The sequence below is a fragment of the Cydia splendana genome, chromosome 14 (genome assembly GCF_910591565.1).
Source record: "Cydia splendana chromosome 14, ilCydSple1.2, whole genome shotgun sequence".
NCBI lineage: Eukaryota > Metazoa > Arthropoda > Insecta > Lepidoptera > Tortricidae > Cydia > Cydia splendana.
This window is the reverse complement of record NC_085973.1, coordinates 9,956,348-9,972,296: the sequence shown is the minus strand read 5'-3', so window position 1 is coordinate 9,972,296 and position 15,949 is coordinate 9,956,348. Positions and strand designations below refer to the sequence as shown.

General features: G+C 38.6%; 1 protein-coding gene across 1 annotated transcript; it reads left to right on the top strand.

Moving 5' to 3' along the window:
* Window positions 1–2,646: 2,646 nt before the first annotated feature.
* On the top strand, window positions 2,647–15,569 carry LOC134797171 (GATOR complex protein NPRL3). The gene is made up of 10 exons (XM_063769426.1): window positions 2,647–3,099; window positions 4,418–4,630; window positions 5,034–5,128; window positions 6,834–7,044; window positions 9,942–10,228; window positions 10,746–10,910; window positions 11,498–11,693; window positions 12,395–12,995; window positions 13,700–13,893; window positions 14,992–15,569. The coding sequence occupies exons 1-10, from the start codon at window positions 2,901–2,903 to the stop codon at window positions 15,144–15,146; spliced, it is 2,316 nt and encodes a 771-aa protein (XP_063625496.1). The 5' UTR covers window positions 2,647–2,900; the 3' UTR covers window positions 15,147–15,569.
* Window positions 15,570–15,949: the final 380 nt, after the last annotated feature.

Here is a 15,949-nt window from a genome sequence, read left to right as displayed (position 1 = left end):
ATGTAGATACAGTGTCAACCAAAAACGCGAGCGCAGCGAGCGCGAATTTTTTGTTGACAATATCGCAAGGCCGGGTACCGATCTTCATCTGGGCCTAAACGTCCGAAGAGCCCCAGTGAGGCGAACTTTCATGCGAAGTCAAAGCCGTGCTTCAGGCTTCAGGATAAGTAGTTGAGCACAGACTCCAACCAATGTCCATTGTATTAAAAAGCGAGATATTTCCTTGAGCGCTGGTGGCCTAGCGGTAAGAGCGTGCGACTTTCAATCCGAAGGTCGCAGGTACAAACCCCGGCTCGTACCAATGAGTTTTTCGGAACTTATATACGAAATATCATTTGATATTTACTATTTGCTTTTCGGTGAAGGAAAAACATCGTCAGGAAGCCGGACTAGTCCCGATAGGGCCTAGTTTACTCTCTGGGTTCGAAGGTCAGTCTGATGGAGTCGCTTTCGTAAAAACTAGTGCCTACGCCAATTCTTGGGATAGTTGTCAATTGGACCCCAGGCTCCCATGAGCCGTGGCAAAAATTCCGGGATTACGCGAGGAAGATGATGAGTTTTCTTATTATTCCTTTGCCCAGGCCCAGTAACATACGACAGTGCTATCTCATTTACTCCGATACAATTAGACAGTGTGCGCGTTATAGGTATTAACAGCCTCTTAAGACTGCGTCGACCGTCTAGTGGCGCCCTCATTAGTGGAATTGTGTTTTATAATAAACCAATTAATTTCTGTACCTATACATGAATCAGTATATGTAGGTAGGTACATATTAATATTGTTGTCCTACTTATTCCCCAACTTTTGGTCTTTGTCACATAGTTTAGTTTCATAGTACGAAGTACTATTTCGTAAGTTTCGGCCCGGCCGAAAGGTTCGGCCGTTTTTTGGCCGAAACCGAAACTACAGCCGAAACATGATTTTTTGGCCGAAACTGGCCGAAACCGAAACCGAAACCGAACCTTCGGTCGGACACTAATGAATACATACACTGATATGGCAAATGGTTACAAGTTGTTATTACATCTATCCGGTTATCGGACATTTTCTGCTTCACAGCTCCGCGCAGCGTTCTTGGTCACCGGGAAACTAGTTTGGATATGCGGCAGATACGTGCCCTTCTGAGCTTTTTCCAAAAAATCATATGACGGCCCAGGATTATATTAGGGTCAAACAGATCACTGTGTTATGTCTTTCCTGTAGACATACACAAGAGTTAAGGGCTATAAAGGTTAATTTTCTTATTTAACCCTTATCCACGTGAAAAGGTCCTCCTTTTATTTAAAGAACTATGATAAAATCATTACTTACATGCCCACAAGCTGTTAACTATTGCCCACAGGAGAGAAAACTAGTGTGTTATCGCGAACAGTACATTTTTCTCTCCTGTGGGCAATAGTTAACAGCTTGTGGGCATGTAAGCAATGATTTTATCATAGTTCTCTAAATAAAAGGAGGACCTTTTCACGTGGATAAGGGTTAAATAAGAAAATTAACCTTTATAGCCCTTAACTCTTGTGTATGTCTACAGGAAAGACATAACACAGTGATCTGTTTGACCCATTATTATCTCACGCTCAAGCCATCTGCTGATTCACTTTCTAAAACAAAATAGTCAAAAAATTAAACAATATAATCTATCTTCCTAGTAATTAGGACGTCGCTAATTCGTAGGGTTACCAGCTTAAACAATGTGGGGTTTTACATCTATGTTGAATTTTGATTATAATTTCGGACGCGTCCGCGGGACTTACGGGGATAGTAAGGTTAAATTATTATATTTGAATTTGGTAATTAGCACGCTCATTTTTATTTAAAGATTAATATATATCTTACCTTGAAATTATCGCTGTTTCTGATTTACTACAACGGTTTCCACACACACATTAGGGCTTTCCATAATCCGGATAAGAATTGTTGATAAAGTCGCCATTGCCGGTTACATACAGCAAGGAAGGAAGAGAGACAACGGTTTAAATTTAACTAAGTCTGTGCGAAGACGCATTTAGATATGTTGCTCGTACATATGAATAGATTTTATTTTCAAAATTAATAGGTAAATAAATATATTTCAAGTGAATAAATCGTTTTATATGAAAATTGATATTTTTGCATTAAATGACTTAAATGACAGCATTGACATTACAGACTTTTATCTTGTCTATGTTCTTACCGGCCCGACCCAAATCAAGGCCTATCAAAGAGGCCAATTGACAAAGATTTTTTTTTATTTTATCAAGGAGGGTAGAGGCACGTCTACCCTTCGTAGATTTTATGAACATAGACAAAGAAAAACTGAAATATAATAGATAATAATATACATATATCAAAAAATAAATAATAATTTACATATGACTACTTCATAAAATACAAATCAAAATAATTTGATTTGTTCCTAGAAATCGCATCTATAGACAAAGCCAGTTCTAGCAATGTTGCTGTAGTAAAATATTTTGATGTTAATTACTGGCAATCTCGTCTGGGAACGGACAACACATGCACAATTTTGAAGGGTCACATCGTTTCAAGGAAGTCAATAGGCCTTGGTTGTAAGCGTCAACCGCCATAAGGTACCTTTACCCGTGGGTCGTCACATATGCTCTTTGGTTGTATTATATGTCTGTGTCGTCATTGTCGCACTTTATTGGTGATATACGTCAGTCTGTTGAATTATTTTGATTTTCGTGGAAATAATTACTGTACCCGGTAAACCTTCGTCAGTCATTAAAAACTCTGCTCAGCGTTCCGAGTAAACAGAGTGCCAGTGCCAAGTGTAACTAAAATGTGCAGTATAGGGCCTGTTCAATCACTCTCGTTTTTGTTCCACAAGCAGCAATCATTGTTGTTTATGCATTGATTTGTTATCGTATAAGCTGAATACCAATACATTTCTGCGGCCATGGAAGTAAACCCTTTAAACATTTTCTTCGTGAAGTCGGACAGTAAAGGAGATCGGTTGCTGTTCAGATATCCTTACACGTGTGAGAATAGAGATGAGAGTAAGCAGAAGAAATGTGGCCGCCTTAATCCTTATGCAGTTAATTCGGCGGAGGACCTGCTACAGAACCCACAGTCTCAGACATCTAACATTTGCAAGGGTAAGATAGCATTTAAAGTAGAAGGTTACAGTGTTACTTTTACTTGGCCCCTAATAATAACAACTAACACATTCCTTTTTGACGACCTCCTAGCCTAGTCGGTAGTGACCCTGCCTACGAAGCAGGAGGTCCCGGGTTCGAATCCTGGTAAGGGCATTTATTTGTGTGTTCATCACAAATATTTGTTCCTGAGATATGGATGTTTTCTATGTATATAAGTATTTATATATATATATATATATATTGTCGTCTAGTACCCACAACACAAGCCTTACTGTGGAACTAAGTTGATCAGTGTAAAATTGTTGTTGTGTGTTGTTGTTGTGTTTGTGTTGTTGTTGATATTTATTTATTTATTCCAGTTTTTTCTGGTATTCCCCAAACTACACTGTAGTATACATTAATGCTTCCTGTTATAATTGTAACATCATTGAAATAGCAGTTCTGGCCTTCTAAAATATAACCACTGCTTATTCACTGTTGGTATTCCACCTGTTCAAGTTCTTGGTCGAATGTGTATTTGCATATTAGATTTTGCTTAATGAGAGAGTGAGACGCAATGCACATTGGACTAAGAAATTGGACAGGTGAAATACCACCATTATCCATTATTCATAACATTAATTTTCTTCACTCTCATTTGTTATGATCACAATTGTACAATGTATTTTCTTTCCTAGATTGTCCCGGATATTTTTTTTTGCCATGACTCACGGGAGTCTGGAGGCCACTTGGCAACTAATCCCAAGAATTGGCGTAGGTACTAGTTCTTACGAAAGCGACTGCCATCTGGCCTTCAAACCCATAGGGGAAACTAGGCCTTGTTGAGATTAGTCCAGTTTCCTCACAATGTTTTCATATCAAATGATAAAAAAATAGTTATTTATAGATGTGGTATGTCCACATCGACAATTAACTAATTTTTTGCTAAAACTGATTGTACCTAATCACAGAGTAGATAATAGACCTAACCTACAGAGTTCTCTCTAATGTCACAAAGCATGTTGTTCCTAACTACCCCCTTTACACTTTTAATTTCTATTCCTTTCACCCTCATACGATTACTGGTTGGAGTAGTTGCAAACCAATAAAGACATGCCTGTCGGTTAACCGTTGTTTCAAAAAGTTTCAAGACATTCAGAAAGATAAAATAAAGATGAATCCCCTTATTCATAAAACTTTATGGGCCTGATTTAGTTAAATTATGTTTTATCCCTTTCTTACAAATACATAGGTCAAAATGAAAGATAAGGACAAACAATTATTAGCTAATAGAAGTTTGTAGCGCGTTTATGAATAAGGCGGTAACTGTTTTCAGGGCAATTGAGCGGCTTCACAGATGAAATGCTATCCACCCTGTTCGCGGTGAAAGCCGAGCTGTGCAACAGAAAATTTGAACTTAAAGTAAATGATGTGCGGTTTGTGGGGCACCCCACCCTGCTCCCGTACCGGACTAACAAGGATGATACTGCGGCCATGATACTGATTAATATTGTTTTTGCGCTTCAAGCATCGGCTAGTCATTCTATTGGTAAGTTACACCTGGTTAAGTTAAATTTTAACTTTTTGTTTGTTCATATTGAGATGCCCTTGCCCTTAAATAACGAATGGCCTATGGGGTACTTTCATAAGTCTTGCTAACATTATATAATATATGCGAGTAAATGGGAATATATGCTAAATATACATATATGTGAGTAAAACTGTAAAATTATGTGTCCGAAATGCTGGTTGAAGCACACTAAAATATTTTTAAAGCAGGCATGCACTTTTGAATGAATGAAAAGTTTTATTTTTGAGTTGGAGCTACATTTTCTTTACACATTTATAAAGTATATTAATTTACACCATAAGCTGACCAATATATATTAATGGATGGATGATTTAGATTGCCCTATGGTATACTATATGCGAATAATTATTATTGGTTGCAGTCAAGTGTTACTATGATCTCAGTAAAAGACTGGGTAAAGCACTAAGGCACGAAGAAAAAAGGTGCTCATATTTAACAGAGGAGATGAAAATTATGGTAAGTTATTTGTTTATTTTATTTATTTTTCACTTACAATAATTTTAGTAGGACACTTATATGTACAGTCACTCTCCGTGATTGTTACGCCATTTAGGGTTCTAGGTAAATTGGACATTCCGTAGTGTAATATGAAACAACCAATTTAGCGAGGACCATAAATGGCGTAACAATCGCGGAGCGTGATGGTACATATCTAATACAATAATTAAGATATCGCTGGCCCAAGATTACAGGGTTCTATGTTACATTTTCAAGATAGTTGAAATTCGACTTAATGTCACCATGACAATGTTCAAATTTCAGTTCGATAAAAGTGAAACATCCTGTAATATTGGGCCAGCGATATGTTGTTTTAGATGAGCTATTAAATATCGATTTTAAGGTACCTACCGTCTTGGTTCGTCCCATTCGTTTTTCGTCAAGTTCTTAAATTAGTCCTATATTCTGCTTTCGTCACCCATTCTACATTCGTCACAATCGTCCGTGGCTTTCAATGTAGAATGCGTGACGAAAGCAGAATAGGTCTAATTTAAGAACTTGACGAAAAACTAATGGGACGACCCAAGACGATACCGTTTTTAATATGTATTCTACATATAGTATGTTCTTGTTCTCTAGAAATCTACATTACCCATAAATATTATCTAATGAAAATCGAAAACAAGGTTGTGTTTACGATTATAGATGATCATAACATATAATTATAAACATAATGTACCTACTGATAGAATCACGATAGTTATAACTGATAAGGGTCAATATCACTCCAGTAGTGGTAGGTTCGCCACACCTCCCACAATATAGTATATTCAATGTTACGTAAATTAACTTTTATTACATTTTTCTTTTTACATTTGTCTACACTACAACAATAATATTGATGTTTAAATTTTTCTCAGAATGTAATGGATACTGTTACTTTATTCTTTAAGATAAAATAAAGGTGTTATTAGACTTAGGGGCTATTCATAAATTACGTCATTTCAAATTAGGGGGGGTCTGGACATCGGATGACGGTAGCATGAAGTAGGAGGAAATGGGGTCATTTGAAGCATGATTTTTGGATGATTATAGGGGGGGGGGGGGTCCAAAATCGTCAAAAACCGATGACGTAATTTATGGACAGCCCCTTATTAGTGGAAACAGGTTTATTATAAAACACTGATTTAGACTTTCACGATTTTTAAACATTATTAAATTGCACAACCGGGACTTAATCGCAACATAAACAAGACCAAGTGCGGGTAGTTCGAAAAACTCGCGCGGCTAGAAGATGTTGATGTCAACTTTAGCCAGTCTTCTCCGAGACCACGGGGACAACGCCGTCCTCGAAACGTCGGAGGTAAATCTTAAAACTTAAATACGCGATTAAGTCCCGTTGTGCAATTTAACAAGGTTTATTATAGTTAACAAGTTTTCACATACAGATTCATTCACATGAAATTAGGGGCTTGCTTTAGTATTATTTTAGGTATTTGTGTTTAGGAAAAACTATGCCAAATTTTGAAAACGGGGCGCAAGAAATGTAAAAGAAAGAAGGTCACACAGGTCACACCATAACGGTTATTTTATTTTCACTTTTTTGATAATGGAACACTAACACGGGAAGGCCGTCCACTTACTTCAGTAAAGTTAGGTACATGCATTTCCGATTTTAGTACTGTGTACAAAGAAGTCCAGTATTATTTTTTGTTTTTTCTAGTTAGCAGCTCACGACGAATTATCAGCGTTAGATAGCGAAAGTAATTCCGGCGAGAATGACGAAGAGGAGGAGAACTCCCGGCACTCCGTCAGTTCCACCACGTACACAGACATGGGGACGGAGTCGCCGCGGTCCGCGTTCCACCTCATACTGCAGCGGAGCTCTCTGGCCAGGGCCATGAAGTCAGTATTTGAGGAGCTGAGCAGCACTGGTTAGTGTAACTTTATTACCACTTAACCTTTTGGACGCCAATGACCGATATATCCGCACCGCAGGTTCAACGCCAAAGATGAATTAATCGGTCACAGACCACAGAGCAACATAGACCTACGTGCATATACATAAAGATCAATTTCAGTTTTGACACTTCGGTGACGTGGCGTCCGCGTGACAGCTTTTGTGTTTGACACGACGTCGAAAAGGTTAAGCTAAACAAGTACACATAGCCCCATGTGCACAGCGTGGAAACAGAGGAAACAACAAAATACATTCTTCTGGACTGGAAGCAGGTAGAAGTATATAGGAACAGGTACTCTGAGGACACTAAACAAGGCAGTTAGCAACCTGAAGACCTTGCTAAGGTTCTTGGAGGAGCTGGTCTGGTTAGAGTAGCGCTGCGCTACCTCGTTTTTCACACAAAATAGGCACAATGATTGTCAACTTGAGTGTGTACTGTCTCTTCCGAAAATCGTTTTTTCCAGATTGATATTTTTGCCATTTGCCATATTGATTTACAAAAAGAAGTTATTTTTTAGTTAGTGTCTCGTATATTATAATAAGAATACATATCCAAATTATGCGAATTCTTAGAAAACCTATTAGGAAAATAAGCTATACTGGAAAATAAAATTAATGGGAAAATATGCGAATGGTTAGAAATGCTTTCGGGAAAGGAAGCTATTGAGAAAAAATAAAATGATAAAAATTGCGTATGGCAAAAATCGCGATCTGGAAAAACGATTTTCGGAAGAGACAGTAGACACTCGTCAACTTGAGGATAATGCCTAGTAAACTCATTTCAACTACAAGATAGAGCTTGTAAGACAAATCGCGATCACCATACTAATTTAGAATGGGAGTTCTACCGCTTATTGACCGAAGCGTAGCGAAGGTCTACGTTTTGACTCGGGCATTTTGCTTTCGTATGTCCGTCCGGATGTTCTCCTCTACAGGTCACAATTCTCAACCGATTCTCGTGAAATTTTGTGACCAGATTCTATGATTGAATAAAATTTTTATGTCAATCCAGATTTTGGAAATTTTTAAAAATGACGGAGTCGTGATACCTCGCGCCTAAACAAATAGTCGTATCGATATCATAAGAGTTTTTTCTTTTTGAGATATGTTTATAGATTAAAAGGCCAAAAATTCAGAAAATTTATTTTGCTGGTTTCAGAGGTATTGAGATATTTAATTTTAACTAATTGTAACTTGAGAATGAGTAGCTAAATTTCGTCAGCTTATCTAAGAACTATTTGGTTCAGTTTGTAAACGTTCGCTTTTTTTTGTTTGTACAGAGAGTCTGGGTTCGATCCCCAGTATTTGTATGCTGGGATATAACTTTTTTATTTTTTTACACTTTAATTTCGTATTGTTTTTTTTTAATGTACTATATTGAAAGCTCTTAGCACCATGTAATTTAAAGCTCTGCTCGCGAGGTCTACAGCTCACAGAGCCACTAGTTTTAGTTGCGTCCACTTTTACGATTTTCGTCAAACAACTAGATCAGGGCATGACCTAATAATGTTAAAAGAATTCTGTACAGTTGTTACATTACTTATTTAAGTAGCAGCGCCGCAACATGCCGTGCGCCCACGACTGTTTGCAACCATGGGCCCAGTCATATAAATATGGACTGTAATTACTTTACAGAAGGTTTGAATCTCTTTGACTTTTTAGGAAGACGTGACGTACGGGGTCCCTTTGTTTGCAGAGATGTGACTTATTTGAAATACTTGTATTTAAAATGCAAATACAAAATGCAAAATACCTATTTTGTATTTTGTATTTAAATACCTTTTGAGGAAAACTATTTTGTATTTTATTTGAAATAGTTTATGGGACCTATTTTCAAAATACAAAATACTTTATAGTAGGTAATGTAGGTAGGAGTTTACAATCTCTTCTGATGTTACAATCCTGGCAACTCTCTCATTCTTTTAACATGGAACTGTTGAATCTGTTTTGTAACGTCGCACATGAATACAAGCGTAGCGAGTGGTTAAAAAAGTGGAATCTTGAGTGTTGCGAGGGTTTCAAGGCACGAGAGGAGAACAAACTTTTCTGCCCTGGTGAAACACAAACGAGACGTTTTCATCACACTAACGAGAGGCATTATACGAGCTGTAAAACATTACAAATCTAAATTAATGCTTTTAAAAATTGGCCGTTAAAAACATCATCCATCCATCCTACCGGTTAATATGAGCAAACAACTAGAAATTTGCACTTTAGATAGAGGACGGATTGACACACTGTTTTCAAAGAATAAAGAGTATTTTCAACTCGGAAATTCCGAGAAATACTTTTTAATTCAGACTAGGTATTCGCTATTCAGAGTACATTTTATCGCAAAGTATTTGTAATTTAAAAAAGTATTTTGAAAATACCTATTTCTTATTTTGTATTTTAAATACAAATTCAAAAACTATTTTGTATTTTGCATTTGAAATAGTATATCAAGGAAGTATTTGTATTTTATATTTAAATACTTTTTATAAAGTATTTTTCACATCTCTGTTTGTTTGACATAATTATTGAAAGTCATAATGTAATGATCGTCAGATTATCATTAGTCATAATTCTGAAACCGTTAACTTTTCAGGATTTTCGTAGGGTTATCCTATAGATAGGTTAGGTTTGTTTTATGCAAACCTGAAAAGTTACGCGTTTCTGAGAAAAACCAAATTATGACAAACGAAAATGTGGACTAACAATACATTATGACTTAAAACTTTATGGGAACAAATAGAGACCCCGTGACGTGTACACATCACTCGATGGCGCAGGATATCGACAGGATTTACTAATTAATCCGACCTCACTACTTTTTGTTGTTATAGCCTTATAGCAACAAACTATTAACAAAATATCCTCTTTTGTTACCAGGTCTAGTCCAAGTACGGATAAACAAGTGGGTACTCCTCTCTTTCTGTTTGCCCCACAAGGCCCACCAAATCCACAACAGAGGGCTCATTATAGAGCCAGAAACCATAGACAAATGTTTGCAGAAACTAAAGCCATATCACGGGATGCTTCTTATGGTGAACCCGAATGACTTACTCGCATCTATACCTCTGGATGGAAGCCCGGCGTTGCTGAGGCTTATAAAGTTGTATAGTCCTTTGAAGAGTCTGCAGACTATTGCTATTGAAGCGGATTTGAGTCTCACACAGGTAAAGTTTACTAGATTTTTGTATGAGTAAATATCCATAACTCTTATTTTTATAAAAACACACACACACTTGCTTGCTTGAACACACTTTTTGGAACACTGGATTAAGAAAGAATATCCACATACAGAATAGCGATGCGAATATATAGATCTTACAATAATCGAATGCAAGAGCTATTATCGCAGTGGGATGCTTATCCAGAATGGCTAAGTTTAACCATTTGACCACCCAGCGCGGCTACAACCCAATATCAACCTTCACGCATTGCAACAAAGGTTCACGATGACGCGCCGCACACAATAGGAGTAGCGTTCAAAGGGCAGCTTTACTACAGCCCATACTCGTTCTAGGCCTTACATCTCCAACCCTATTAAAATTAAATGTTAAATTTAATTAAAATTTGTATGTTTGCTTGCATGCTGAATACAAGGATTGTTTATAATAAATTAATAATTTAAGACCTTATAATATGTTACTGTATTCGGACAAATAAAGAATTATGATTATTATTTTCTAGGTTTTCCAGTTGACTGGTCACTTAGTATACTGGGCTAAAGCGACCGTCATATATCCGCTATGCGAAGGGAACGTGTACGTAGTAGCACCCTGTGCTAACGTTCACACACATTCGCCGCTGGTAGAAGAGTTCGCCAAGGAGTTCCCCGGCCTGTGCCTGCTGCAGGTATTTATTCAAATAAAATGTATACAGTCTGACAGTATAAACCAAATCACTGTACAATTTAAAGTCAACTTATTAGCTAAGGTATAGCACTTTCCAAAAATAGTTTTATTAAATACTACTACCATCCATCGCCTCGCAATACTTCAGACAGATACTACATACACTTGCCCATCGACTTGCAAACAAATCACTTTCAGGAGCCCATGGCAGAATACAGACATGACGGAATAGGTATATGTCTCCCGTCGAAATGGGTCACAGAAAATGTTACATGTTTTTTAATAAACAGTTATTGATGTCTATAAAGAACAATCAGAAATATGTACTATATAATGACTCGTTAACAATTTGGGCCACACCACCAGTATTGCCAGGCGTGGCTCACTCCGCGATTTCGTCGCGTCGCAACAAGTAGCTACAAGTACATCCGTCCCACACCAATTTTGGTGGCTAGCCATAAGCCGCGCGTGGCGCTGTCGCCACCTAACGGTCATATCTGTCCTAATCGTAACAAACGCGTTTTGTTAGAGAGTGAATCTTCTGTACCTAGTACATACTATTATTTATTGCACATTGTAATATTTCAGATGTTAAGCGAGTTTTCGCTTCCTGCGCCTCTGTGGTACATATCGCGTGGCGGCGTCGGCGGTGGCGGCGGCGGCGGCGGCGGCGGCGCGCGGCTGGGCCGCGTGGTGGCGTGGCTGCTGCGGCGGCGCCTGCTGCTGCAGCTGCACACCTACGTGCAGTTCAACTCGCCGCACTGGGGGCCCGACACCACCCCAGGTACCAACTTGTCTACATATAGGGTATATTTTTAAATGCGGCTGCATGAAAATGGTCTTAGTGGTCTTGGTAGTCTTAGTGCCAGTTGCACCAACCACATTTGACAGACTGATCAACATCAGCCGGCGCGCCCCGGCGCTTTATTATGAAACTTTCCATACATAAAAATTTAGCGAACTCTTTAACGATACGAACAGTTTGGTGCAACCGACCCATAGTCTGAGTGGTTCTTAACCTAACTTTTGAATTAAGGCCCTTGTCCGCGCGCAGCCCGCTGGGCATTGAGCGGATAGCCGAGCGTGCACGGAATCGGGGATATAATTGTTTTTAAATTGTTACAAAAACAAGTAATCAATTAGTTCTATCATCGCAATCTTCCGAATATCGTCCACCCAACGAGCTTGCCAGACGATTCTTTCATCCGAAAGCGGCCACCATTCTGTTAACATTTGTCTTATATCTTATTATATGTGACGTTATCTATGAAAAGGGACCTTATTGCCGATGGCGCTTACGGCATTACTAACGATGTTCCGATATAAATACAATGCCGCGCGACACTGCGGCGTAAGCGCCATACACAATAAGGTCCCTTTTCAAAGATAATGCCCCATATGTGTTGTTGTTGATTGAGTGGTAGAGAATGCCTCAACGCGTTAATTCCGCCATTTGTACTCTTAAATTTAAATAAATGATTCCAGATGGCAAAGAGTATTTCTGCGAGAAGCACGATGGCTATAACAGATCCTGCAGCGTTTCATTCTCATCACTAAACCAGATGCAGCTGAACGTCCCCGAGCCAGTCGAGCCAAGAGTCAGCTCGAACACCTTCCCCGACTCCGATGAAGATTATCCCACAGAGAATAACCTTAACCAAACAGACTTCTCACACACGAAACCTATTGTGATAGAATCAGACCATACAAAATTTGGATTTAGCGAAGCGGATTCAGCCAACCACAGCTTCGATGATGGTGTAGATGTTGTAGACGGCCTGATAAAAACAAACGGAGAACACGAGAAAGATAAGAAAAAACAGGGGAATTCTGTCGACAGTGGGATATCTAACAACATCAACGGTGTTGTTACAGAGAATGGTGTGAACGAACCTAAATTAACATCAAGATTATCGAACCTGTCTTTGAAAGACACTGAAAGCACTTTAAATACAAGTAGCGACGAGGACAGGTTCGAAAGCGACCATGATGTGTCGCCGAGGGTGAAGAACGTTAACGGGTACACGAATGGTGTGGAAAAGAAGAATGGGGTATCGCTGAACCTGAAAATACAGAGTGAAATGAGGTAATTTTGTCAGCTGGTGCCTATTTTACCAACTTGATAAATTGATAATTGACTTTAGACACTGACATGTTCCTGTCCATTTCTGGGTGGGTAAGTATAAGTAACGAGGGTAATAGCGTCAATGGTTGACTTATTAGACCAGCAGTGAACGCAGAATTGTCAATGTTAGGCGACAATTGTCAGCGTGGTGAAACAGGGCGGCTGTTGGCGCATTCATTTTGATTATGCATAGTATATATGTATATAATATGCATAATAATTTAAATTTTTATTAATTCCAAAATTTGTTAAGCTACCCTTCAACCCTTTCTGTCATTAAAAAAGATGTCAATGAAACATGTAGGGGGGTACACTGGGGCACACGAGTGTGAATGATAAATTAACGCTTTAATTTTTATTATGGTTAATCAGTCGTTGTTCATGTTTAGATCACTTATTTATTGCGTCTTAAATAAATTATTTCAAATAATCATCTACTAAAGCAAAATGTTGCATGGACGGTCTTATTGACTCGTATTCGTCGCTCATTTTTTATTAGTCCTTTTCGCAATCCGTCATCTCTCTTTCCTCAAGTCCTTTTTGATTAAATATTGTAACTTGTCTCTCTTAAAAATCGCTTACGCCCTTTCTTGGTCTCAATCATATATTTTAGTTTATGTTGCGCAACCAAGTGTCGAACATCAAATTAAATTATTTTCAAACAGCTTTCAACCGCCGACTGTTTGGAGCGTCCCAGCCAGCTGCGACGTGGTCGACGCCTGCCGGATACCCACAGAGCCGCCAAGCACCGAGTCTCTATTGGACACGTTCACCCCTGAGGAACGAGCCGCGTTAGCTGACATACCCGCCTCTAAACACACCGATGATCTGTTACTATTGGCACAGTTACACAAGAAAGGTAACCACTAAATACCCACTACTGTCGGATACTCACTAGAGTTTATCAAAGTCCGGATACCCACGGAGCCGCCCAGCACCGAGTCTATTGGACACGTTCACCCCTGAAGAACGTGCCGCGTTAGCTGACATATCCGCCTCTAAGTAAACATACAAAGGATGTGCTGTTACTCAAATACATAAAAAACCGGACAAGTGCGAGTTGGACTCGCCCACCGAGGGTTCCGTTTTTTTTTTAATTGTCTAGCTATCACGATTTGTGAGATAGCCTGGTGGCAGGCAGACAGACGGACAGACATTGGAGTCTTAGTCATAGTTTTTACCCTTTGGGTACGGAACCCTAAAAAGGTAACATATTAACCATATGATGGTAGTTTTATATTTTTATTACCTTCATGCATGCTAATGATGAGGCTCTATAGCGTGTTGTTTAAAATAGTCGTGGCGGTAAAAAGTAAACAAACAGATGAGATGATGAGTAGTATACAAGTAACTGTAACAATTTTTTTTTTTTTTTTTTTTTTTTAATATTAGGGGACATCTTACACAGATCAAACCTAGCCCCAAACTAAGCAAAGCTTGTACTATGGGTACTAGGCGACGATATACATACTTGTATAGATAAATACATACTTATATACATAGAAAACAACCATGACTCAGGAACAAATATTAGTGTTCATCACACAAATAAATGCCCTTACTGGGATTCGAACCCAGGACCATCGGCTTAGCAGACAGGGTCACTATCCACTAGACCAGACCGGTCGTCGAATTTGTGAGATGCTCGGAAAAAAATGCAGAATAGTTTAATGCAATGATACACTAAGATATCTTATATCTACTTAATCCACTTAACTTTTTTCATAACAATAAAATAACATTCATTTGGATTTGATTTTGTTTGATATTTTACATTTAATATTTGCTTAACCCTCGTGCTTTGAAACCCTCGCAACGCTCAAGATACCATTTTTCGAACCACTCGTTACGCTCGTGGTTCAATTTTGGAATCTTCCGCTTGCTCGGGTATCAATATTAGCACGAGCGGTTAAACAACAACTTTGTTCCCTTGTAAAACAAATAACTATTGTTACAGGCTACCTACGAGGCGAGCAGCATCTCGAAGAGATAATGTTCATGGAGAATGTAACGCGATCACAGCTGATGCAACTACTCGACAAGTTCAAGGACGTGCTCATCACCTTCGAAACTGAGGACCCTGCCGTCGCTATGCTATATCCATACCAATAATACCATGTACACTTTTATATCATACAATTTTGAGCTCTAAGTATGTACAGGTAGAGTCCATGCAACTAAAAACATACGGATAAAATTTATACTCACTTTGTCAGTAGAAAAAGGCGCAAATTTTAAAACACGAAGGCGCGAAGGTTTGTCCCATAGAAAATTTGAATTTCGCGCCTTTTTCTACTGACAAAGCCTTTGGAATTGCCCTTCTGCCGCCATACTACATTGGTAGCGACATTGACGTATATCTCAGGACTGGCCTTACGGGCAATAAGGATGGGGCCAGTAAAGCGATGTGATACCGCTACAAGGCGACTGGTTGATGAGTTCGCATCACGCGCGCGATTGGTCGCAACTAGTTGCGTTAGACTGCACGATTGGCTCGAATTCATGAACTAGGACCATTTTTAGTGGCCGTAAAACCCGTCCTGAGAAATACGTCAATGGGTAGGAACCTATAATACAATTTTTTACCACTGGAGCGTCTCCGAGTAGAAATGCATTGCATTTTGAATTCTAAGTATGTATAGTCAGAGTTCAAGTAACCAAAAGTCATTCAGAAATACATTTGAAACAGGACCCTCCCAATACTATATCTCTATCAATAATACCCATTTTTACCAGCGTCTCTGGAGTAGAATGCATTTCAATTTGAACTCTAAATATATATAGACAGAGTCCAAGAACCAAAAAACAAACAGGTAAGGTTTCTTTGAAACTGAATACCTACTATTGTTCCACCCAAGCATATAGAATGCATGGCATTGATATAATTTGAAGCTAAATCAACTATATTTTACTTA

Excerpts from the sequence above, each read along its gene's own strand:
- LOC134797171 (XM_063769426.1), top strand. The coding sequence starts at position 2,901 with ATGGAAGTAAACCCTTTAAACATTTTCTTCGTGAAGTCGGACAGTAAA. Across the intron at positions 3,100-4,417 it reads GACATCTAACATTTGCAAGG|GGCAATTGAGCGGCTTCACA; the intron begins GTAAGATAGCAT and ends AACTGTTTTCAG. Across the intron at positions 10,911-11,497 it reads CCGGCCTGTGCCTGCTGCAG|ATGTTAAGCGAGTTTTCGCT; the intron begins GTATTTATTCAA and ends GTAATATTTCAG.